This window comes from Rhea pennata, chromosome 4 (genome assembly GCF_028389875.1).
Source record: "Rhea pennata isolate bPtePen1 chromosome 4, bPtePen1.pri, whole genome shotgun sequence".
NCBI lineage: Eukaryota > Metazoa > Chordata > Aves > Rheiformes > Rheidae > Rhea > Rhea pennata.
The window spans coordinates 24,896,863-24,920,850 of record NC_084666.1 but is presented as its reverse complement, the minus strand read 5'-3'; the positions used below and the strand labels follow the sequence as shown (position 1 = coordinate 24,920,850).

The 23,988-nt window shown below is 40.5% G+C and overlaps 1 protein-coding gene across 1 annotated transcript; it reads right to left on the bottom strand.

The window, feature by feature from the left end:
- Positions 1 to 1,878: 1,878 nt before the first annotated feature.
- KLB (klotho beta) lies at positions 1,879 to 23,732 on the bottom strand. Its single transcript, XM_062574516.1, has 5 exons — positions 22,995 to 23,732; positions 12,579 to 13,086; positions 6,607 to 6,875; positions 4,304 to 5,447; positions 1,879 to 2,270 (listed from the first exon to the last, which is right to left on the bottom strand). Exons 1-5 carry the CDS (start codon positions 23,730 to 23,732, stop codon positions 1,879 to 1,881), a joined length of 3,051 nt encoding a protein of 1,016 aa, XP_062430500.1.
- Positions 23,733 to 23,988: the final 256 nt, after the last annotated feature.

Below are 23,988 nucleotides of genomic sequence, written 5' to 3'. Positions count from 1 at the left end.
TTAAACCTAACTTACAAGTACAACTTGACTTGCATCTAATCCCTCAGATATCTACCAAATAAATAAACCGTATCTAATGACTAGCACTTCTATTCTGAATTTTGAGTTTATTAATACAAGTATAGACACATCAGTGTGTTCATACACACTTGGAGACAGTGGATTAAACTAGTTATGCCTTCTAATGATTAAAAATGCTTAGGGTGCATTTACTATTAGTGTTTTAATTTGAATCAGGCTTTTGTAGTGAATGTCCTTTTTGTCCCCAGTAATTGGACTTCAGTTCACACCGTGGAGCAGTTCTGGAGTATGTGAATGGGATTTCTTTGGATGATGCTAAACTGAAAGCTGTGCTGTAGGAGTTTGTAATGTGCCCCAGCCACTAGTCTTGTGTCCATAAGGCCAGCCAAGAGCTCGTCGGAAGTAAACCTTTCCAAAACGCACGGGAGTTGGGACTTCAGCACCAAGCGTTGCACCCTACAGGTGCTCGTATTGCACTACTTGCTAACACTGGCATAATCTTAACATAACTTACTGAAATAAGCAGCTCTGGTAATTGCATTGAAAGGAGGAGAGGAGCTTGAAACTGCCCACAGTGCCTCTACAACTGAAGTACTGGTTTCAGGCTCTTCTGTCACAGGCTTACTTTTGTGTACCAGGAATTAATAAAGGTGTTGACATATTATTATTTAAAACTTAATGTTGCCATACAGTAGAGCTTGTACTACTCAAGGTATCTTCTGCTGCAGGGGCAAAGGAATCCCTAATTGCCAAGTGTGAATGTTGAAACAGCGTGTGTTGATGTGTTTTTAACACTCTCAAAAAAATGCAAAGAAAAAGCTAAATAAAGCAGAGAAAATGCATACCTCTCAGTACCATGGAAGAAAGTTGTTAGTAAAGGATATTTTTGGTAGGATAAAATCTCTGCATGTTATTTCATCTGTGAAACAAGGCATCTGCTGCTTGTTACAGTTCAAAAAAAAAGATGTTTTGGCAGAAACCCGGAAAATGTCATTTTCATAGGAGGTTTGCACAGAATTTTTAATAGAATAAATGCTTCTAAAGAAATTAAGATTTTACTCCAGTCATCTCATGGCTATCACTGGCACTATACCAAAGCTAAGTTGATAGTTTATGTCTATGAAAAAGTGCAATTTAGAATTATGTTTATAATTCTTTTGGCTAGATTCATAGATAATGTTTATTTTGATGTCAGAAAAAATTCAACTGCCCCATTCTGGAAAGGTAGTGATTGTATATTATTATAACCTGTGTCCTGAGGGTCCAGTCATATTTGCTTAAAATAAGATGTTAAAATCATTTCTGCTTCCTCCAATATGTAACAGAGTTATGTTAGTGAATAATGGAGTTATTTGGGTTTGTTCTTTTGGAAGTGTCTTCAGAATCTGGCCCAGCATATTTAGTTCTTGATGTTGGAGTCTGCTGAAGTTTGGTTTTTAATAACTCTTACTTACAATTCCTTGCAACTACATTTTCACACTCAACATTCTTAACAGGAATATACATCACAACAAGGTTTGGTTTGAAGAGGTTCATATAAAAGTGCATATCAGTTCTCACAGCTTAGTATCTCTTTTCAAGTCAAACTATTTGAAAGTTTATTCCAAGGCACAGGAGTCTTTCGATTGTCATCTTTTTTTCCTTTTCTTTTAAATAATTGAATCTATCTTCTTTGTACAGAAAGTGGATAAAAGTAACTTTACCAGAAACAAATGTCATCACAGCTCTTCCTGTGCATACGATTTTTTCCATTTTCAACTGAAATGCTTGGTGTGTATAACTGGAGTGACTCATATAGTGCTTTTCTATAATTGTCTGATCCATGTTATCCTCTGTAGAGCGCAGAGAGTGGAGAATCTAGTTGAAAGTGGGTTTATGGCCCCTCTTTAAAATGAAACACAGATGCGCTGGACGCTTTTTTGCCTTGTAACGTTTTCTTCTTTTTCTCTTGTGAAAAACAATAATTGTTAAAAGCAAGATAAGAGTAGAGAAAAGACAGCAGGCAAAGAATATCAGTGGCTTCTTCTGAGAAATAAACAAACAGAAGGTACATGGTTTTTCCTTGTTTGATGGATCACAGGCTGAATATTCTGCAGGAAAGCCGTTATCGCTTATCAGGTTATTGTAAAGCTTTATTGAAGGCTTTCCTTTGGAATCGGAAGTGAAGAATCCAAATCTGGGCTTAGATTTTTCTTCAGTCAGTTTAAATGCATAGTAACCTCTGATCTTGACTTTGTCGATATAGTATGCTGGGGGGGGGAAAGAGAATGTTATTAATAAAACCTTGTGTGAATTGCAGACTTCCTGGAAATGAATTAACATTTCAAATTATTAATCTTTAGATTTTAAAAAAACTGCATCATAAAATGTTTACCTACATTTATTGCTTCTAATAATATTCAGTTCCTACTGTTTTAATTAAGTAGAAAGTTTATCCTTGTTTAAAAGGAGAGTTAGGATTTGAGAATTTCCAATATTATAAACACCTGACCTCAAACTGGATTTGCAAAAATTTTTTTTGAATACTTGATTTTATATGTGGAAAGTTTCAGAAAGTGCATGCCAGCCTCCTCTTACCTCCTGCTTTGAGTCAGATAGTGGAAACATACAGGGGAAACTACAACTACATGTTCGTGGGGGAACACGTAGTTGAGGAGAAACAAACACTGATTGTTGCCGCTTTTCTGCGTTTCCCTGCATTTAGCACATAGGGCAGGATATGAAACGGAAGTGATTTTAAAATTCAAATGATACCATTTCTGCAAAATGAACTAGATGGTGGAGGAAGAGGAGGACCAAACTTCATCTCTCAGTTCTCCAATATGCAGGACTCAGAAGAACCTTGCCTGCATCTAAACTTGGATGCTTCCAGCTTCTGAGCTCAGAGCTGAGCGGGAGAGAAAAGCTGCCACCTTTGCGAGGGGCAGTGGAGTGCCAGCTCCTCCTGCAGCCAGGGCTAAGGAGCTGGAAGCCCTTGCAGCCTGTTTTCCTTGCAGGCACTGCATGTTCAAACCAGGTTTGAACTGGGTGCTAGCATCTCTGATGAGAGCAAGATGCTGCTGTGTTTCCTGAACCCATCTGCAGGGACTTAAAGGGAGCAGCTACTCGCTGGTGTCATGCAAGAAGCTTTAAAATTCCTGTGGGAATTGCACATCCAGCTGCTCATTCCCCAACATACATGATGGTTATGTTATAGTGCTGCACTTAAGAGTGGGTGACGATGTTTTTATTAAAATCACAAACAGTAACCCTTAGTAAGAATCTCTTCATATGTAAACAGAGGAGATAATCTGTAATGTGACTCAGATTAGGCAAGAAACTGATAAATCAGGAGATCTTTCTATAAGGACTATAAAATAGTATAGAGAGAATATAGTGAGAAGGGTTGCTGTTTCTTGTTGGTGTCAAAATAATCTGAAGCTGTGTTTTTTTAGCCATCTGAGTAAGACCTGTCTTGTTCTTGTAGCTGGCTCCTAGGGAGGGGAAAACCAGGAAAGGTTACATACATACATATATATACATATATATATATATGTATACACAAACATGCACATATATACATGTATATACATATATATAGTGTGTGTGTGTGTACACACATATATACGCCTCAGAAGGGTGTTAGACAATGCAAGTTGTGATCAGGGAACTGCAGACCTTGCTGACAGAGACTAGAGAGGGGACGTTGCTGAAATCCCGCCTTGGCTGCCTAGCCTGGGGGTTGCTGCTGTTGTGATCTATTTGACTGTGTAGCCCAGGTGTCTGTTGCCTTTCTGCTGCTGGGCTTTCAGCCTCACAGTACAGCACTGCAACTTTGCCTTTGGAGAGCTGAACGGAGCGCGCTGCCTTTCTTTCAGTGCTTGATCACAGGAAGAGATGCGGTGGGGTGAGGCTCTTGCCTCATCGCTCTCGGACAATAAGATATTTGGCTTGGATGAAAAGGTAGTCTTGGATTTTTCTCCCTTACCTTCATAACTATATTCAACTTTTTCTCTAAAGTCATTAGGTGAAGAACAGCAAGTGGTGGAGCAAGGTCTAGTCTAGGGCTTCTCCCTTCAAAAGCTTAAAGGCTGGTGACCTGCCATATTTCCTCTGGATCTCCTCAGACTTGCTTATGCTTTGCTGTCCAATGACTCGAATTCAGCAGGCAAGAAGGCTGCTGCCGCCTCTTGCCGGAAGGAAGCCAGGGGTCTGTCCGGGGCGAGCTTTAGGTGCTTGCTTCAGGAACGCCTGGGGAGGCGCTGTGAAAACTGCTCTGAATTTGGATTTATCACACACTCACCTTTTAAAACCTCTTGTACGTATTTTCCTAAGTAATAATTTCGGAGCTCGTCGTTGTCTAAGGACGGGTCGTCTATTCCGTTTGCGGTGATGTAAACGTCGATGTCGCCGTAGGTTGCTCTAACCCATCTCAGAACTTTGCGTATTCCCCACGGCACCACTGCGAGGCGGGAGGGGGAGCTCAGGCAGGTGATATCCTGCAGGAACTGAACATCACGATCAAATTCGTACCGGCTCCCGTTTTGAGGTTCGTGAATCACGAATCTCGTGGTGAAATGGTTCAGCGCATAGAAGTCGGCCGCACCCTTGACAAGCTGCTTTTCCTCCTGCGTGAAACGCGGCAGTGAGGAGGATGAGAGGCCTCTGCTGTTCTTGGAGAGAATGTATTCCCTCATCGCAGCAGGGTAGTCCCCAGTCTTAAATATTGGATCGGCAAACCAGCCTATTTCAAACTGGAGAAACCTGCTGGCGGCTCTCGAGTGAGGCTCGAAGTAGGGGTTGGCAGGCTCAGCCCAGTCCGAGTGCAGCGACAGGGACACCTTGCCGTACTGAACGGGTCTGTATCGCTCATCGTATATTTTCCAGGCCATGGCGTGTGCTATTAATAAATTGTGTGCCGCCCGGTACGTATCGTTGCTGCTCCTGTTGTAGACGTCGCTCAGTCGGTTAGGCTCGTTTATGGTGATCCACAGTTTTACCAAATCGCCGAGTTCCTGAAAGCACAGAGCCGCGTAGTCCTGGAAAGCCCGGGCGGTGGATTGGTTCAACCACCCTCCCGTCCGCAGCAGGGGGCCCGGCAGGCCCAGGTCGGCGTGAGTTGGGTGGTACAGGGTCACCATCGATCGAATATTGAGTTTCAGTACTTCGCTGATCACGCATCTGTAATATCTAAGGACTTGTCTGTTGATCACTGACAGATCTCCATTGGGTAAAATTAGTGGCCAGTCGAGTGCAAACCTGTAATGGGTGACTTTCATTTTTTCCAGGAGGTCAAGCTGCCTTTTAATACTGACAAAATCTGTACACTGCGCCGGTCGGGTTTTCAGCTTCACTCCTTTGACTTTGTGCAAGAGCCCGTCTCCTGTGACGTTCCAGAGATACAGGCTGGAGTCGCAGAACTGCGGGGAGGAAGCCACAGCCTCCGCCTGTGAAAATAAAAAGTAAAAAAATATATATGTATTAAAAGGGTTTTAATTAAGTAAATATCTGCTTGTTTGCATTCCTGCGTGTGTTGTGCTGTAGGATCAGTGCCAGCTGTCAGGGAAGTGGACTTGCCTCTGCGTGCCCTGCCTGCGCTAACGCTCTGCGGCAATGCCAACCGCGCGTTACCCTGCCCTCCTTCGGGTACGGGAGGCAAAGTAAAATTGCTCTCCTGTTTTCTTCAGCTGCATAATGTCATTTCAGTTCTCTTATTAACTTCAGTGTGTCCTGCCTTCTGGCCTCTTCTGAATATATTTTTGCACAGACAAATCTTGATGAGCGCGCGCTGGTCGTGCAAGCTGCAGTTCTCACCCTGCTGACACGACAGCAGGATGGTAAAACAGGATTATTTTGGTGCTGCTGCCTTGTGAAACTGCTGCATGATGCTCCCTGGCCTTACAGGTAGTCCTGCCTGTGCAAACCCCCCAGCTCGCGTGCAGTGATTAGTACTAGCTAAACTGGTAGAAGCCGGTGGAGATGCAACAAGATTGGGTGTCACATAGGTCACTTTTTCATTACACTAAATTTTTTTTTAAACTTTATTATAGGATCTGTAATACCATATGGTCAAGTTTAAAAGCTTTAGATTAAGTCTGTTTTTCTTTTTTTAAGAATGTTCTATCTGTGTATTTGCTCAGAATGATTAACAATCTTTACACAAGCTTTCCTTTTTTTTTTTCTTTTTTTTTTCCTATGGTTTGTAGTGAAAAGATTAAGTTGAGGTTGAGCCTGGCTGTATTTCAGCAGCTTTGGATAAGACCTTCGGTACACGACAGTCCCGTGAGCGCCTGGTGCCGCGCTGGCGTCCGCCGGGCCTCACCATGACCTATGCTGGGAAACTCCGCTGGCTTAAAAACAACCCGGCAAAGCCCGGCCAGGGTCACTTTCTTGCTCTGAGTTTCCCTGATGCGAGCCAGGAGCCAGGTCGGGCTGGACTGCCTGCGCTGCTTCGCCCCGTGGGCGTGCAGAAAATCATGACTATAAGCTTAATTTGCGTCTGTGGTGTGCTTTGAGATTTCTGGATGGCAGGTGCAATTTTCAGACTTTCATTGAGCACGGTTAGTTGCCCTGTCTCTGATGGCCTTGTCAGGATTTAACCCTTACCTTAAGAACAGACTCGGTGACACCCCAGGAGAAGTCGCAGGAGAACTGAGCTTGCACAGGTGGGGTAGACTCTTCTGGGAAGAAGCCATTTTCTCGTATGATTTGTTTATAATAAAGTGCGGATGACTTGGGAATCCTTTCCTTCTTTTCACTTTTGAAATCTACATAAAATAATCCGCGTCTGATGTTGTAGGCATGTTGCCATTCAAAGCCATCAAGGAGTGACCAGGCTGTGTAACCAAACACATCTATGTTGTCATATTTAATAGCTGTATAAGAGAAATAAACACACATGAGTTTTATATTTAGACTCTGACAAGTAAAGGATGACTTATGAAAAAGGTCCATTTACTTTAAAAATCTCAGGGTTTTTCTCGGTGCTCATGGTGGTATTGGCCCATCATATTTCATTGCAAAACTGTGACAGACATGTATCTTAGTCCTTATTCATTAACGAAACACTTAATCATCACTGGTTCCTTAAAAAAAGATATTACTGCAGGTTATGTTATTTCTGCTCTGAGCAAGCGTGAAATACTATGTGCAGCCAGATTTTAAGCTTATTTGATGGTTTGCAAATAACAGATCTGCACCAGTAAAATTAGAGAATCATGACTAAAAATCAGGCCTGCAACAGTTCATCTAGTTTTTGCTTCATTTGTATTTGTCATCAGGCTATGACTTTTTTATTGTCCTACTTTATTTAAGAAATCTTCAACCTGTAACCTTTATAAATATATATTTGGCTTCTGATTTGAAAAATTAAATGTCTATGTGGGAACCTAATGACTATAGAAGAAGCTGGGTTGATTGGCACAGAGTCAGCAGAGTGGTGTATACACAGAATGCGTGTACTGCATGCCTGTTTCTGCAGGCACTTCTCATTGTCCCTCTACCTTGTAAACAGTATATTTTAGAGCCCTTGAGATCCTGGTGCTCTGCTGAGAAAGAAGATAAAATTGGTGCTAAATATGGGGATGCTATCTTTGCTGTTGGACCTGATTTATGGGAATGGGAAAGGCAAAGTGATTTCCAAAGTGGCTTTTCACTAAGCCACCAAGTAGCAAAAACTGTTTGTCACCCACTGAGGCTGCGTGCCAGCTGACAACCTGGAAGAGAAGGTCCAAATTCCATTGTCTGTCAGCTTAGCTGCCTGCTGCCACCTTCTCACTACGCAAGGTGACTCCTCATATTAACCTTGTAAGGGCTGGAATATCAAGGGCAAAGCAATGACCGAGCAGGGTTATTGAGGATTTTGACGCAGGCACCTGGAAAGCCCTATTTCAGCTGAAGACCACTGAGTAAGCCAAGCAATAAGAATATAGTATTCTAGTTTAAGACTCTGCTCTCATCAATGTTACCTTGCCTTGTTTCCTTAGGATGATATTGCAATTAGTGTGTCAGGTTTCCGCTGAAGCTCTCTGTTTTTGTCACGCTACATTACAGCTCCAGCAGGAGCTGGTGTTGCATGGTGCTGGTGTTCGCTCAGCAGAAGAACAAGGTTCCTCCTAATACTGTTGTGGTCCAAAATTCTACTTTATCCAGCTGATGGATAAAAAGATTACAAAGCCTGTGAGTTTGTAATCTGAGCATAAGAAAAAATGCTAGGCTATGCCAGAATCCTGGCAAGGAGAAGAGGGAGCACAAGGGAGCAATGAGATGGCACTGCTAATGGGAACGAGTGGCTGTGTTAGTGCTATGGACACCCAACTTTTAACTTCCATAAAGCATCATGGAGAAGGAGATTTTGAAGGATAACGTTGAAGTAGTTTTGCATGCACTCTCAAGAAAAGTAACTCCCAAATATGAGGGAACGCTTGAGAGAAAGCACAAAAACATCTGGAAATATCAAGTGCAAAACCTGGAGGCAGAGAATGACATAGAGGAAAGAGATGGGCCAGAAGGGCCTTGCAAGTGGAGGTGAGTACTTCATGCCTGCATTTGGGAATACTGGAACAATGATGGCAGATATATAGGGACAGCATATGTGGTAGCCTGGAAAAAAAAACAACTTTGTAAATACATTCTGCATGAATAGAGGCTAAGTTTGGCTGTTCAAGTGAGTAGGAGAAAAAGTACTGTTTATATATATACTGTAATAAGAAACATTTAAGTGGATGTTAGGTGGCAGCCTGATAGATGAAGCTGAGGCTGTGAATCAGAGCTAGAGTATGTTTGTGGTGACTGTGAAAGGAGGTGAGAGAATGCAACAGAGAGATTAAGGAGAGCTGCTAGCCATGATGAGCTTAACTTGTACCTTAAACAAACAAAAACCATAAAACGAGATCAGAGAGAAAGCAAGCTTTTTGTTTGGACCAAAGGCAGCAGATGTTAAGTAGACCTGTAAGTTACCAGTGAAGTGACTGAATTCTTGTCTGTTGACTACGCAGAGAATAAGCGGCAGAGGGAGAAGACAACAGAAGTCAAAAGCCTCATTGAAAGCAAGGTGGGAAAATCCTCCCAAAAGACATGCTGAATAAACAACTGGAAAGGAGGTAGAGAAAAAGGAGCCTCCAAAACCAAGGAGGGATAAGATTTGAAAAGGAGTCTGGTCTCCGTGTTGGAAAAAAAAAATGAAGACATAGTACTGAAGTTAGGCTATCTAGGAGCTTATAATATTTACACAGAGGATGAAGGGGCAAGTGAACCAGTACCGGGATTTGGAAGGGCGGACACTTACCAGGGAACGGGAGTAGAAAGGAATGAAGAACAAAAAGAATCAACTGGTGTAGCAAAAGCTGTGCTGTGTATTTTTACTCTTGCTCGCTTGAAGGCTTTTGTGCTGAGAAGTGCACTATGCTATCCTCCCAGCCTGTTCTGTAATTTCCTAGTGTTAATTTGTTTCTGTTGTTACCTTACGGTTCCTTATCTTCACTGACTACTCGGCCACTAACAGATGCAGGAAATGTTTAGCCCATTTGGATAATTTGAAGACAGGCCACAGAGGAAAATAAATTAACCGGTTGAATATCATAACAACATCTGGCCATACGCCTTTGCAAAGACAAATCAAAGGTGCAATCAAAGGTGTTCCTTTGCTGCCCATCAACCAGCATTAATCCAGGTATTAATAATAAACCAGGTATTAATCAAGCTCATGTTGTTGCCAGACTAATATCCAGAGAAGCAGAGCCTGGGGCACTTATGTGCCTTTTCTATCGGGGGAGGTTTGGAGCGCAGCTACAAACGGTTTCAGTATTGACAGGCTTATGGGTGTCAGCCAAAAGCTGGAGTTTCCACTGCATCACTGGGTGGTGAGAGGGCTCAGCTCGCTTGCAGAGGTGACTTTATGCATCATGTATTTTAGTGACCCACAATACCTTCAGCTGCAGGCACACAGAGCAAAGTTTACAGCAGTCTCCTTATATACACACACTATAGCTCCGCGTAGATATGTGCTATCTTAACGGTCACTATCCCATTGCAATCTGGCCTGAATAAATATGTTCTGAGGTTAAAAAGATCTAAACAATTTTGCTGGGAAACAGTAAATTTACTTTATATCTGATTTCTCTGTAAGTAAAAATGTGAAAAAATGTTCCAAATATTATTCCAATTTAGATGAATTATAAGTTGACTTCATCCAAAGTGCATTAATTAAGAGGTAATCCTGTATTTTGAAGCAGTAGTTGAAGCATCTATATGCATTAAAATGTAGCTTAAAATTCTTGTGAAGCAGTTATTTTCCAAATAGTCACCAAATATTTCAGAAGTGTGAATCCATAGATGGTTATTACAGTCAGATCTACAGTACAGGGTAGAAAAAAAAAAGAATCATAGAACCATAGAATCAATAAGGTTGGAAGGGACCTCTGGAGATCATCTAGCCCAGCCTCAGGGGGCTAGACAGGGTTGCATCCAGGTAGGCCTTGAAGATCTCCAGAGAAGGAGACTCCACAACCTCTCTGGGCAACCTGGTCCAGTGCTCTGTCACTCTCACAGGGAAGAAATTCCCCCTCACGGTCAGGCGGAACTTCCTGTGCTTCAATTTCTGCCCATTGCCTCTTGTCCTGTCACACGGGACAACTGAAAAGAGTTTGTCCCTGTCCCCTTGACACCCTCCCTTCAGGTACTTGTACACGTTGATAAGATCCCCCCTCAGTCTTTTCTTCCCAGGCTGAAGAGGCCCGGCTCTCGCAGCCGTTCCTCATAGGGCAGGTGCTCCAGCCCTCTGATCATCTTTGTAGCCCTACGCTGGACTCTTTCCAGTAGCTCCGTGTCTCTCTTGTCCTGGGGAGCCCAGAACTGGACACAGTACTCGAGATGAGGACCCACCAGGGCTGAGTAGAGGGGCAGGATCACCTCCCTTGACCTGCTGGCAACACTCTTCCCAATGCACCCCAGGAGACCATTGGTTTTCTTGGCCACAAGGGCGCATTGCTGGCTCATGGTCAACTTGTCATCCACCAGCACTCCCAGGTCCTTCTCTGCAGAGCTGCTCTCCAGCAGGTCAGCCTGCAGCTTGCACTGGTGCCTAGGGTTATTTTTCCCTAGGTGCAGGACTCTGCACTTGCCCTTGTTGAACCTCAGGAGGTTCCTCTCTGCCCAACTCTCCAGCCTGTCCAGGTCTCTCTGAATGGCAGCACAGGCCCCTGGTGTATCAGCTTGGCACTTCTGGTGCCAAGTGCTCAGCACGTGCTGGATGCGACCCGCTCTGGGGACTGCATCAGGTGGGGAGTTTGAGTGGGGCAGTACACCTGTCAAACCGTAAAGCAAGTGTCCTAAGGCGAGCTCAGGGAGGACAGAAACTTCCTGTGGAGCAGAAGAACACGCTGTAGGTTTTCTTACACAAGTGTCCAGAAATCTATGTTAGACTAATGGCTACAAGCTGTTTATTTGAAAAGAAATGCACGTCTTCACCTCCAGGTTTGCATCTAAACTTTGCTGCTGGGTCAAGGCAGAGTGTAAAACATCATAAACCCGTTTGCAACCTGCTGAAAATCTGGAAAAGGTGGGACATAGGGTACAATTGGGCTACATGAAGTTTACGATATGGACCAACTCTAATTTAAATATAGCTGGAAAATCTTCATTAGGAACTTAACTTAATGTTAGTTAGTGATGGAGTATTTCCTTAGCTTCCAACATCTACTTGTTTTTGGGGGCTTCACAGTAAATGATTTCTCATAAGCTCCCTTTTCTGAGGATAAGAAAGGACTTTTTTAAAAATAAAAGACCTGAGCCATCCTATCATTGTCCTATGGCAGACCACGTGCTGAAGGAGCTGCCAAGACCAGGTCTCAGAAAGACAGCAGCCACCTGCGAGCATCCTTCCCTGAGGACGGCAGGTGTCACTCGGTGACCGCTGGAGAGAGAAAACCGGCTTGGGGGGAAAAGAAATGCCGAGTGCACTCAGGGATTAGGGATTAACATTGGTTGCATTTTGTATAAAGCTAAATCTTTTCCCTTCAGACAGTGTTTATCTGCTCTGGCATTATGAGGGGAAAATAGCAAGATTTGAAGCTGTGTATTTAAAACATTATCTCTGTTCGCTATGCCGTCAGCCTGACACTCGCTGGCCTCTCTCCCGCTGGTCTGCTCCGGGCGTTCAAGGCTGGCAGAGGAAGCCAGCGGGGCACCGGCAGCCTGCAAACGCAGCCTTGGCCTCGTCTTCGTGTTTTCGAGATACGTACCCACACGCGGGCCTTACAATTGGGTTGCCAGATGTGAAAAGCAATGTGCAATGTATTTGTTTCCATTCGTTTTTTGACTCCATTTTGTACTTACTTTGTTTTCAGATCAAACCTAGATGCTGGACTTTAGCTTTCTGGGACAGCAGCTATGTTTTTGTTCTGCGTTTGTACAATATCTAGCACCAGCATATCCTGATCCACAACTTATGCAGTAGAAATAATTAATAATTAACTTAGTTACCAGTATGTCCTTTAAAAAAGATCAAATCATTAAAGAGCTAAATATCAAATGATTAAAAACAAAGCTCCAAATATCCAGAAACTAAGTTGTGTACAAACCTTGTAAAACCTTATTTATGAAGTTCTTCATCATGTAGATGGCTGTGGTGTCATCTGTTTTCACGTGGCTATCAGTGAACCAGCCATTCTCTGCAATCAAGATTCGAGGATTGTTGTATTCCAGTTTAATCCAGTTCAGTACTTCCCTCAAATTGAGTGACAAATTTTGTCCCATTTTTGGTAGAGTGTTTGGAGGTTTAAAGTTATTAGGACCAAAGGAAAATGCAAAGAAGTCTGCCGTTCCCTTTATATAGTTTTTTTCATCCTCGGTAAAGCTTGGCAAAAAAGATAATTCATTTTTCAGTTCTTCTGGATAATCGCCATCCCCATAGATGGGCTTAGCAAACCATCCAAGTACTCTCTGCATAGACTGCTGACATTTAGAAATGTCCAAAGCATCTTCTGATTTGTTAGGTTCGATCCAGTGGGATCCCAATACTACGGACATCAGCCCCTTCTGACGCGGCCAAAAGCGTGTTTTGTAGTTATGCCAAACTTTTGCATGAGCCTGATGAGAAAAAAATAACATTAAACTGTAATTCCTCAATACAGCTGTGTGCGTGTGCAGCTAGACAGACCGGTAGCTACATCAGATTCCCTGCAGGGTTCTATGGCAACAGCACGAGCATTCAGGACCCTGGTACATTAACTGCGCCGTACGGTCAGGATGGGCAACAACGGTTACGCTGCCAAGTCCTGGGTGGTGGTCATGCTCTAGATCTCATGTGCGTTCTTCCCATGTGGGTTTTGGCCTTTTAACATAAAGTTTACCTCCCAGGAGGTACGTGGAATAGCTCTCACATAGAGGTTTTTGGACCAAATGGCTGTTGATGGTGGGATTTGGACTCAGTGACCTAGATAGTGCCATCTAGCTCTTTGTAACGTAGTGATTGCTGATACAGCTAAAATTTCAAACAATCACAATTGCTACATTATTTATACTTCTCAAATTATGTTTCCGTTGTCAGTGTTGGCTCTGTGCTATTGACTTGTCTCTGTCCTGAGAGTTACCTAGATTTGCTTTGACCAAACCATGTCCACCCCACACTTCCCTTGAGCCACGCTTCTACTTGTTTTGATTTGGGCTAATCATGAGAGTAAGCGTTCAACACTAAGCATGAGATTTGCACAGTACCTAAACCTGAACAACTGGAGAAAGGACCCAGCTGCGAAGTTTGAACCCAGATGTCAGGTTTTATAGTTATGTGTGAGATTTTTCATCCATGAGTTTGGTTCATTTCTTCTTTGAAGTTGCTATAATTATAACTCTTGTGACAGTACACGGTACAGAACAGAATGAGGCTTATTCATTTCGAGCATTCATTTCTAGAGCAACAACACATTGGTTTTAACAGAAAATTTGGCAACATTATTTCATACTAGCTATTAGTTATGGCATATTTTAGTATTCATAACAGGCCAAATATTGGCTTCCCTAGGACAGAGAGAAGTTTTGCTAATTGTGTTAGCGACAACAAAAAGATACTTTGCACCATTTCTTAATTCAGTTTTTCTGATTATTGTCATGCTTAACATCGTCACACACACAGAATTACTGTAAAATGTCATGTCATTAATTAATTAATTAAGAGAATATAGCAGTCATACTTTACATATGGCCTATATATTAAAAGGAATCCATGGGAGATGTAGGTACCACTCGCATGCTAGGGGAGAAGGACGACTCTGGGTAAATGTGAACCAGGCCAGTGGAGCAGACACAGAGGAAGGAGTTGACCTCTCCCCAGCCAAAGAGGAGTTGTCAAGTAACTCAAGGTTTACTTAGTTCCTGAAGTGTGGCTCTATACTCTAAGCTGGAAGGAAAATAACTGTTTGCACCCAGGGAGAAAAAAAAAAAAAACATAGAGTGACATTGTGAAACGCTTATTTTGCTGAGCTATGCTGACATCATTACCAAGCCAAATAGCATTACTTAAATTTGACAATAATTTCAATTTATTTAGCCTTGATAGTGTAAAGAGAATGGCCTGATGTCAGGTAGACATGTGGTTAAGTTAGGGATTAATGCAGAATTACAGTTTTGTGAAATTTCGTGTATCAGTTGTTTATGGTTTCTAAGGTCATGCTCATAACATTTGTTCAAGGTCTGTCTTCGAAAATACTGATAAAGCAACATTAACCTTTGAGATGCAGGTTCTGTAGCTAAAAAGAGAAGTCAGCAAAATTGTATTCTTGAGGCAAATTGCAAGGTACAGGTATCGTATTTTAAGAGGGGCCTCTCAGTAGTCTCATCAGAAAATGTATATGACCAATGCCTCAGTTGTCCCTTCCCAAAGGTCCTTCCAGCCCAGGTGGCTGCTGTGGCCGTGGCTTGCTTTGGCGTTAGCTTTCACAGGTCTCTGCATCTAGTGATTTCTCATGTGGCTAGGATATTATTTTTCCCAGGTACAGCCCACTAACACAACTGTTTAATGAAATGTGTATGTTTGTGCTGGCTTAATAAGAAAACCTCTGCCGAAGTCAGCTGTGTTATTCATGGTGCCAGGCAGCATTGCGATGGTAAATCCTAGCAATTAAACATGTGTAGATGAAGACCTGGAGAAAGACGGCTGCACTGGTGGCAGTTAAAAGGTAACCAGGGAAAATTCCTTATATTTATGCACTGTTTCAGGAGTTTAATTAGAAGCAACTAAAACTACTATTAAAAATATTGCCTGAAGTTGCGAATACAGCCACAGGTATAGAACTGTAGGTGCAAACCTTTGGTACAGATAAGTACATTTGATAGGAACCAGGACAGGATTTTCAAGAATTCATGAGAGTCACTGACATCCCTTAATTCTGAGGGTAAACTGTAGTCAAAGTGAGACTTAGCTGTCTTTGTTAAGGGCTTTTACAGATATAGTAGAGACAATAAGCATTTGCTTGCCTATAATGCTATTTTAAGTTGTTAATTATTTGTAAAGCAGCTTAATGTCCTCAGATGGAAGTTTTTTTTCTCAATGAAAATTATTCTTGTTGATGGAACCAACTGATTAATAGCATTTGTTTTGTAAGACCAAGTATGAAATAAACATCAGTTTAAAAGTTATATCATGCATTATATTGGTTATTTTGAGTAAAACTTGACTAATCTTTTTTTCAGTTAGAGTTTAATCCCTAATCTTTCATTTTCCCTTTTAGATCAAGGACAAATGTCAAGGCTAAGTACACAGTGAAAGCACGATCAATACTGTGTATTTATTCTAGATACATATGACATTAATTTCAACTTGCTTTCCTGATATTAATATAGCAATTGTTCCATAGACTTGAAAGTCACAGAGAATGTTAAATCACTTAGTACTAACTTCTTAAAAAGGCTAGATAAAATGAGTCAATTTAATAGAATTAAGATAACCATTGTACTATTCTCCTCTTTTCTCTTCTTGCAAATATTTCTCATGCCCCTTTAAACGCTGTTCCTGTAGTTATGTTGTGCATAGGCATAGAGCTTGAAAGACAGGTACTTTCAAACTAGTAAGATTTATTAAAGTCAACCACTTTTCCTTGAATGCCACAGGAATGAACAGACAGAACAATGTCACGAATGTATGGAGTTATTTTAGTGTGCTGGAGAGCAAGAACAGTTTAGAACAATTGAACTAAAAATGCTAATAAAAAGATTCTGGCTTTGAGTTTAGCTGTTTCTTCGCCTTTTAAACCGCAACAAGCTAGAACACAGAGTCTGATGATTACGGCATTAAACATGACTTTAGAAGAAGGGCAGATGTGCACAGCTTATTTGGAGAGCCTGTTTCAGTTCAAGGCACTTGTGGTCATTGGTAAAGATGTCATGTAGTCAGTGGCACTAAAGCCCTTAAATTGCAAACTGTTTCTGAAGCTGAATCCCTGTGAAGCAAAAAGGACTCTTCATATCCAGGCAACTAAGCTTCTAAAAGGGTTGTTTGAAAGGCTGAGGTTTTACTGTCAAATGTATTGTATGCTAACTACCTTGATCAATTTTTTTTGATGGTTTCCGAGAATTACAAGAAAGTCAACCTGAAAATAACAAATCACATGAAAAAGTGTGAATCAGTTCTGACCTAAGACTTATAAAATGCTCTTATCACTGATGACTGCTACTGTTTGAAAATTGGACTTCATATAATACTGCTTCTGAACTCATTCATCTCTTTTTCTGACACACATTTATTTAAATCATTCATTGTTCTTATTTCTCCAATTACAAGTTATGGATATTAATACTTAACAGCATGATATTTATTAACAGTGATACTATTTGGGCCCACTGGACTGGACTTTGAGAACTGAAACTTGACTCAAGAATCAGCAGTCGTAATAAATAACAGCAGAGTTGTCCATAGTTTATTTGCAGATATATTCTTCGATTTTGGTTTCCAGAGGATGGTGATAGGGAGAATTTTTGTAAAATACTTTAAGATCTTCAAACACACTGGGCCATCTAAGGCAAATCAGCAGTAATATTCATGGTTAGGTAAAAGCATCTGTTCTGAAGCACTTAGGCACTGAAGAACAGCAGCATCGACAAGGATCAAGTGGCGAAGAACCAGCTAACTGAGCTCAGCTCCTTAGCCTCCCTTCTCTGCTGAAACAAGCTAGTCAACTGGCTTCAGCTAGACCAGGTCCCCAGATACCAGCTGTAAGCAGGAACCCTTCCCTGGTTACATCTTCAAACATGGATTTGGAAAAAACAAATCTTGATAATGGCTTCTTTTGAAGCACACTATAGTTTAATTTCTTTTTAATTGGGATACTTTTAATTTTTCATGATTTCTACAAACTTAGCATAAGAAACAAGATGCTTTGACCTTTATAATACAAACTTAGCAGAGCTGCACTGACAAATATGGATAGATTTCATCTCCACTGGGAAGAAGTGAAGATCCAGAGCTTAATTCTGTGAATTTTTGTTGTCTTACGTTCAGCCATTTAATTCATTCTGTATTTGGCACCTTGCTAAAAGCTGCCTGATTTTTCACAGAGATCGAGAACCCTGAGGGGCCTTGTTGTACACAGCCACTCAGAACGTGTCTCCAGCCTCTGCCACGGAAACCTTGTCACTTTGTGCCTTTTAATTTTTAAATACTTGGCTGTGAACGAACTTGGTGGATTCCACGCTCTTCCTCTCTGATGTACCAAACATTTTTTCTCTTTCTAATATTGTTGTATGTCCACTGCAAAATACAGTCTCCTGTGGCAAATCTAAGTATTTTTGAAATAATGTGTTTAATTAGAATTTAATGATACACAGATGTCAGAAAAGGAGTATGTTAGAAAAAGAATAGCTTTTGTCACAAATAGGTGCCATTCCACTCATTAATGTGTTATTCTGCTTTTCCAGCAAAGCTATGGGTGGCAACTTCTTTTAGAAATGAAGCAGACAAATATAGACAGTTCTGCTGTCCATCTTTGAGCCACACTTGATGGAGACAGAGCTCCCTCCTCCTAGAAGAAATACGGGCATTGGTGTGACTTCATCTTCCTAGATCCTGAGGAATGGAGGCCTCTTCAGAGGAAGGGAAGAGTCTGGTTGGACTTAGGGACAGGAATTATTCACTCATTCTACTGAGTGATTTTTTCCATTCACTCCATAGAAATGTATTTTAAAAGAGAATGAATTACAGAACTTCTCTAGGACATAGTCCTCCAAAGGTCCCAAAGGCAGTAGTGTCCACGAGAAGATCCTAGCACAGTGACTGCTACATGGAGCTGGGCACAGAGATGACCTGATATGTATTGCCTTTTCCCAGTAGCTGATATGAAGGAACATTCACACAATAAATAAATAAATAAATAAATAAATAAATAAATAAGATTTCCTTATTCTGATAGTTTTCCTCTGGGCATTTCTGCAAGATGGAAGGGTGTGTGAATGTTCTTTAAAAGGGCAAATAGAAGTCCCATTCTACCTGTCACTTAGCAAAGGCAGAACTGCCTGGAGGGCACTGATCCAGAGGAAGAAAATAAGACAGTCTGGTCTGTAATTTGTGGTCTCTACAAATCTCAGTCTAAGTGATATATAGAAGGAACGTAACTAAATCGAGAGAGAATGATGATAATAGATCAGATAAATATCTGATTTAGCGCCAATCAGAATGATTCATCTGCTATATATTTTCTTCCTCATTGTCAGATTTATTCTTTAATCAAAGAAGTCCATCTTATTTTTCTGTGTGCAGGTTTTTTCTTCTCTGCTTCAGTATGACAGAGACCTTAGGGGCATGCTTGTTTTTGTATCTTCTTTGATATTTCTTTCAAATGTTGCATGGCAAGTTCAGTGTTATCATTAACTGTTTTTTTGACAATGCTTTTGTAAAGCACAGACTCCTTTAAAGAAGAAGGGAGATACACTTTTGACTGTCACTCTGAATCTGGTGTAAAATTTCACATGCATTCCTAGTATTAATGATAACAATCATACAATTGAACAGAGGCTTATCTAAGTGAATCCCACAGCAATTTACAATTTATAAGCTTCAAATTACTAATTTTGTATTCATTTCTGTGGAAGTGGTGTCAAGTCTTTTAAAATGATTGATAGCAATTATTAGCCTCTGTCTATGAATATCATTCATAGTAACATGCAAATATGATTTTAAATTGAAGTTTTCTTTGAGTTTTTTGGTAGATTATTTTCCTCATGTGGATATCCTAAGCACTCTATTTAGCAGCCATTGCTTTTCTGCAGTCTGTTAGTTCTCTTTGTGTGTCTTGAATTGCAAGACCCTTGTAGAAGGCAGGACTGGCTCTTTAGTATATGCATCTGGGGCTTTCCCTTAAAAGGATGCAAACTACAAAAGGGAAACACATGTATTAGTAGATAAAGCATCCGTAGTACCTTGTGCAGGCAAGAGCATGTGTCTCTGAAGCTTGGTAAAGAAAGATAAATCTTGCTTTTTCTTTTTTTTTTTTTTTTTTTGAAAATCCTTAATAAGATAATTCTCTACATAATGAATTCATTCATGGAAGTATATCATTCTTTTTATCATATAATAGTTCTATTATGCATGCACTTTTTCCTTATGCCACCCAATTATTTTAGTATTAAGCTGCTGGGTTTTTTTAATCTAAAACATTTTGTCACATTTGAAAAATACTAATAGTTAAGAATGAACTGAAATTTCTTCAGCCTTCATCCAGAGACACAAAAATATCCAGCAACTTTCAAACTGTTCCTATAATAAAATAATCCAAAGTCCAGAAAAGCAGAGGTTTATGGTTTGTCGTATCATTTTTGCTATTGTTTGAAACATAGCTTCAGTTTCTGACTGACATACCACATAGAAACACTCCTTTATATAAATACTGATTAGTTCTTGTGCAAGGGAGCACTGCAGTGGTAAATGAAACTAAAAGTAAGACTCGTTTATGAGAGAGCCTGGCTTTTATCTGAAAATACCTCATATATTTCTATAAAAGGGCATTAGAATGATTATTCAGCAGCTTCCCAAGGTAACACAGTGGTGGCCAGATTAATTTCTTTTGAGCATTACAGGCCTGTTTTTCCTGCTTAGCAGTAGGTGGACCTGACAGTATGTATAAGGTGGCATGGAGAATATTGTCCTTTTCTCTTTCAGCAGACTGTGCAAAAATGAAGCCTTGACACTGACATGAATGTGGCTCCTCCTAAAGCCATAAATGATAATCTTTTCAATAACCTTAACAGGCTCTGGATGATATGCCAAACCTGATGTTTTTGTTTGGCTTGTATTTTTGGAAGGACTTTTTTGTATGGCAGTGGTACAATCAAAGGCATCCACAACACAACAGAGTGCAAATCAGAGAAACAGATTCACATGTATTGGTTCTGAAAAAATAAAGCCATGTGATATCTCTTTAAAGATAGATTTTTATAACATTCTCTAATCTAAGGAAAGATATTTCTCATCACATGACTACTGATTGTGCATCAATACATTATATTCATATGCTATTGTCAACAATACTAGACAAATAGAAAATGCAGATAAAGCAGAAAAATCTTTGAAACAAGATTCTGGTTAGTTGGCTTGAAATGTATATTGCTAACTACTTCTGTGGAATGACTGACTTTAATTATATTTTATTCAGAAAAAAAATATATATATATGAGAAGAATTGACTCAACCACACTTTGCAGAGTGGTTCTGCAAAGGCATCCATTCCACTTCCAATCCTAAACTCACCTAATACAATTCCTCTAATACCTTACTACAAATTTAAGATTCCTTGTAAAGAAGACCTAAAATTTTCAGAATTTTTACTGTGCTGCAGAAGAGAACTCAGGTAATGTGTATGGTGCTATAGGAAAGGTACAACATGAAGATAGGTTCTGCCCAGAAATAATAAAAACCTAGCTACTTCGTTGCATATTGCTGAAAGTCTCATTAACTCTTTTCTTGAAGCTGTTATGTTTTATACTCAGATTCACGGATTTTAAAGCTAGAAGGAACTATTAGATCATCAAGTTTGACAGCTATGTAATACAGACCAAGGCTTACTTGGAAAAACTAGTTAATTCTTTGGCAGAGGCATTTCTCTGTATATGCTGTCTGGTCCTTAGATTAATTTTACAGTATGAGAAAATACAGAGATTACCTAGCTAATACCTCAGTTTCCATTTAAAATAATACACTGTGCCGATGAGAAATGTAGGAAAGCAATACTAGATACCTGTGTGTTTTAGAATCATAGAATCGGTAAGGTTGGAAGGGACCTCTGGAGATCATCTAGTCCAACCTCCCTGCTCAGCAGGGTCACCTAGAGCATGTTAGACAGGGTTGCATCCAGGTGGGCCTTGAGTATCTCCAGAGAAGGAGACTCCACAACCTCTCTGGGCAACCTGGTCCAGTGCTCTGTCACTCTCACAGGGAAGAAATTCCCCCTCACGGTCAGGCGGAACTTCCTGTGCTTCAATTTCTGCCCATTGTTTCTTGTCCTGTCACAAGGGACAACTGAAAAGAGTTTGTCCCCGTCCCCTTGACACCCTCCCTTCAGGTACTTATACACATTGGATAATGTGTATAATGTATCTTTTACATGTATTTTCTCAACTATATTTTAAATAACACTCGAAAATAACAAGAATAACTTAGCATGAGTTCTCTTTGACTTGTTTCACAAATCTCTGTGCATTTCTTGTGCTAAGCCAGGAACCAGTTAGTGACTCAGGGTACCTGATGGCTTTTCTTGTGTAAAACTTCTGTTGAGCCTGCAGGTTCAAGCCCAGAAGTAAATACAAGAAATAATAGAAATAGTCAGTTACAAAATACTTTTAACAACTGTGAGAACTGTGTATATGCTTGTTTTTTGTGTATACTTGTGTATATATACTTATATGTACTTGTGTATGACAAATACACTCATTAGTTTATTAATTATAATACATGGTAGGTAGAAAAATTCTCTTGGTGACAGCGAGGAATGGTTTGAGCATGGGAAATTATAGTGGCTTCTTTGTCAAAAGAGACAGGACAGTGACCTGCTCTGTAAAGTACTTTGCACACTACAGATGAAAAAAGCTAGACTGATATTGTTAATTTTTATCTTAAGCTGCTGTGGCTTATAAATTGTTTTAAGTTATAGCAAGAGAAAACAAGAATATTAGCTCCTACGCATAGGAACTACCTAGTTATTCTATAGAATGAAATCAATAATCTGTCAGAGGAGATGTTATAAACTCTGTAATGCTGTTGACACTACCATGAACAACGTCTGCACTTTTGCCTTAAAAAAATATGACCCGCTGTAATCTCTTGTGATCTCAAACTTTTCTTTTTGTCTTTCACAAAGAAAGCGCACCACAGACTTAGGACCCAGTACAGCAGCTGTTCAAGCTAATGATGGGATCAAGCCTTTGAATGTGTAATTTTGGGGAAGACAGCTGATAAATAAAATAACTCTAGCATAAAAGTTAAAATGCTGAAAACAGTATAAAAATGCAATTTTGTTATTTTTAAATGCTGAAAGGGACATTTGTTTTCCTTCAAAACCAAGATAAAACTAATCAGATTAATATATGTGTATACCTTCATATATATATACACACATATTCTTTTGCCAATAGAATTGATCTAGTATGCAGATATAAATAAACCGCTGTATAAATGAATACAATAGTCACCTCTGTGTGACTGACACTTGCTGTTTGACAAAATAAAAGAATAAAGAAGGAAAAACATGTTTTTTTAATAGATTTTGTAAGCAAAATGTCACTGAAATAAAGTAATAAATAAGCACTTTAAAACAAACAGTTATGGAGTTAGCTTGTGACTATAACAATAAAATCAACATTATGATTAAAAAAAGACTACCTTAGCTAAGGGTTATTTCATGGTATTTTCACATTCCTTGATTTTTTTTTTTTTTTTACCCCTAATTACAGAACTGATTCCTCTCATTGCTTTTTAATGGAGGTGCAAGATCGATTTATAAAGTCTTATCATACTGTACCTTGATCAAATTGTGTCCTACAGAGTAGACAGTTGTTATTTTCCCTTTCTCGCCAGGAGCATGAATACCTGTGCCATACCCATGCCAAGCCACTAAATAGGGGTTGTGGATTGTAATCCAATACTTAACACGATCCCCAAAGGTCTGGAAGCAAAAGGTGGCATAGTCATTGAAGAGATCAATCACCGATTCATTTTTCCATCCCCCATATTTTTCTTGCAGTGTCAAGGGCAGGTCCCAGTGGTACAGAGTAACCATGGGGTCAATATTTCTGTAGACTAGAGAGTCAATAAGACTGTTATAGTACCGGAGTCCTTTTTCATTGGGAGCTGCTACTACTCCAGTAGGAAAAAGTCTTGACCATGAAATTGAGAATTGATAAAAAGTAACTCCCAAAAAATCCAGGGCTGACAAATCTTTATCCAACAAGGTGTAACTGTCACTGGAATGGTCGGTGTGGTCTGCACCTCTGAACGTTGTGTGGACAAACTGCTCCCATACAGAGGATCCTCTCCCGTCCTTCCTCCAGCTGCCTTCCACCTGCCATGCCCCTGTCCCTACGCCCCAGAGAAACCCTTTGGGGAAAGTGTCATACAAAAACATCTGTGTTTCGCTCACAGGACTGAAGTTGGGGTCCTTCTTCCACACAGATCTTCCTTCTCCGGCAAGCCCAGTAGCTGTCCTTAGGAAAACCAATGTCCAAAAAGCAACAAACCTCTTCAGTCGTCGGCCACACATTTTGCCCATTTCTAATGCCGGTGTTAAAGCCAGCTTTCTTCCACTGATGCGGAAAAGAAATCCATTCATTCCCTGGAGTCCCTGCTGCACCGACTGTCTTCATTTGCCACTAACTGCTGGAGTGTCTTATCAAAGCTTTGCTAAAAGCTTGTGATCGTAAAAGCCCTGTCAATGATTAGCCTGAACTGTGAAACCCAGGATGGGTCCAAGAACTGCGTAATTTTAGGGAGGTGGCCTCTGTATGATCACTGAGACA

Coding starts and splice junctions, on each gene's coding strand:
- KLB (XM_062574516.1), bottom strand. CDS start 23,732: ATGTGTGGCCGACGACTGAAGAGGTTTGTTGCTTTTTGGACATTGGTT. Junction 13,087..22,994: donor TAGGACACAATTTGATCAAG/GTACAGTATGAT, acceptor TTTTCTCATCAG/GCTCATGCAAAAGTTTGGCA. Junction 5,448..6,606: donor TCACCGAGTCTGTTCTTAAG/GTAAGGGTTAAA, acceptor TTATTTTCACAG/GCGGAGGCTGTGGCTTCCTC.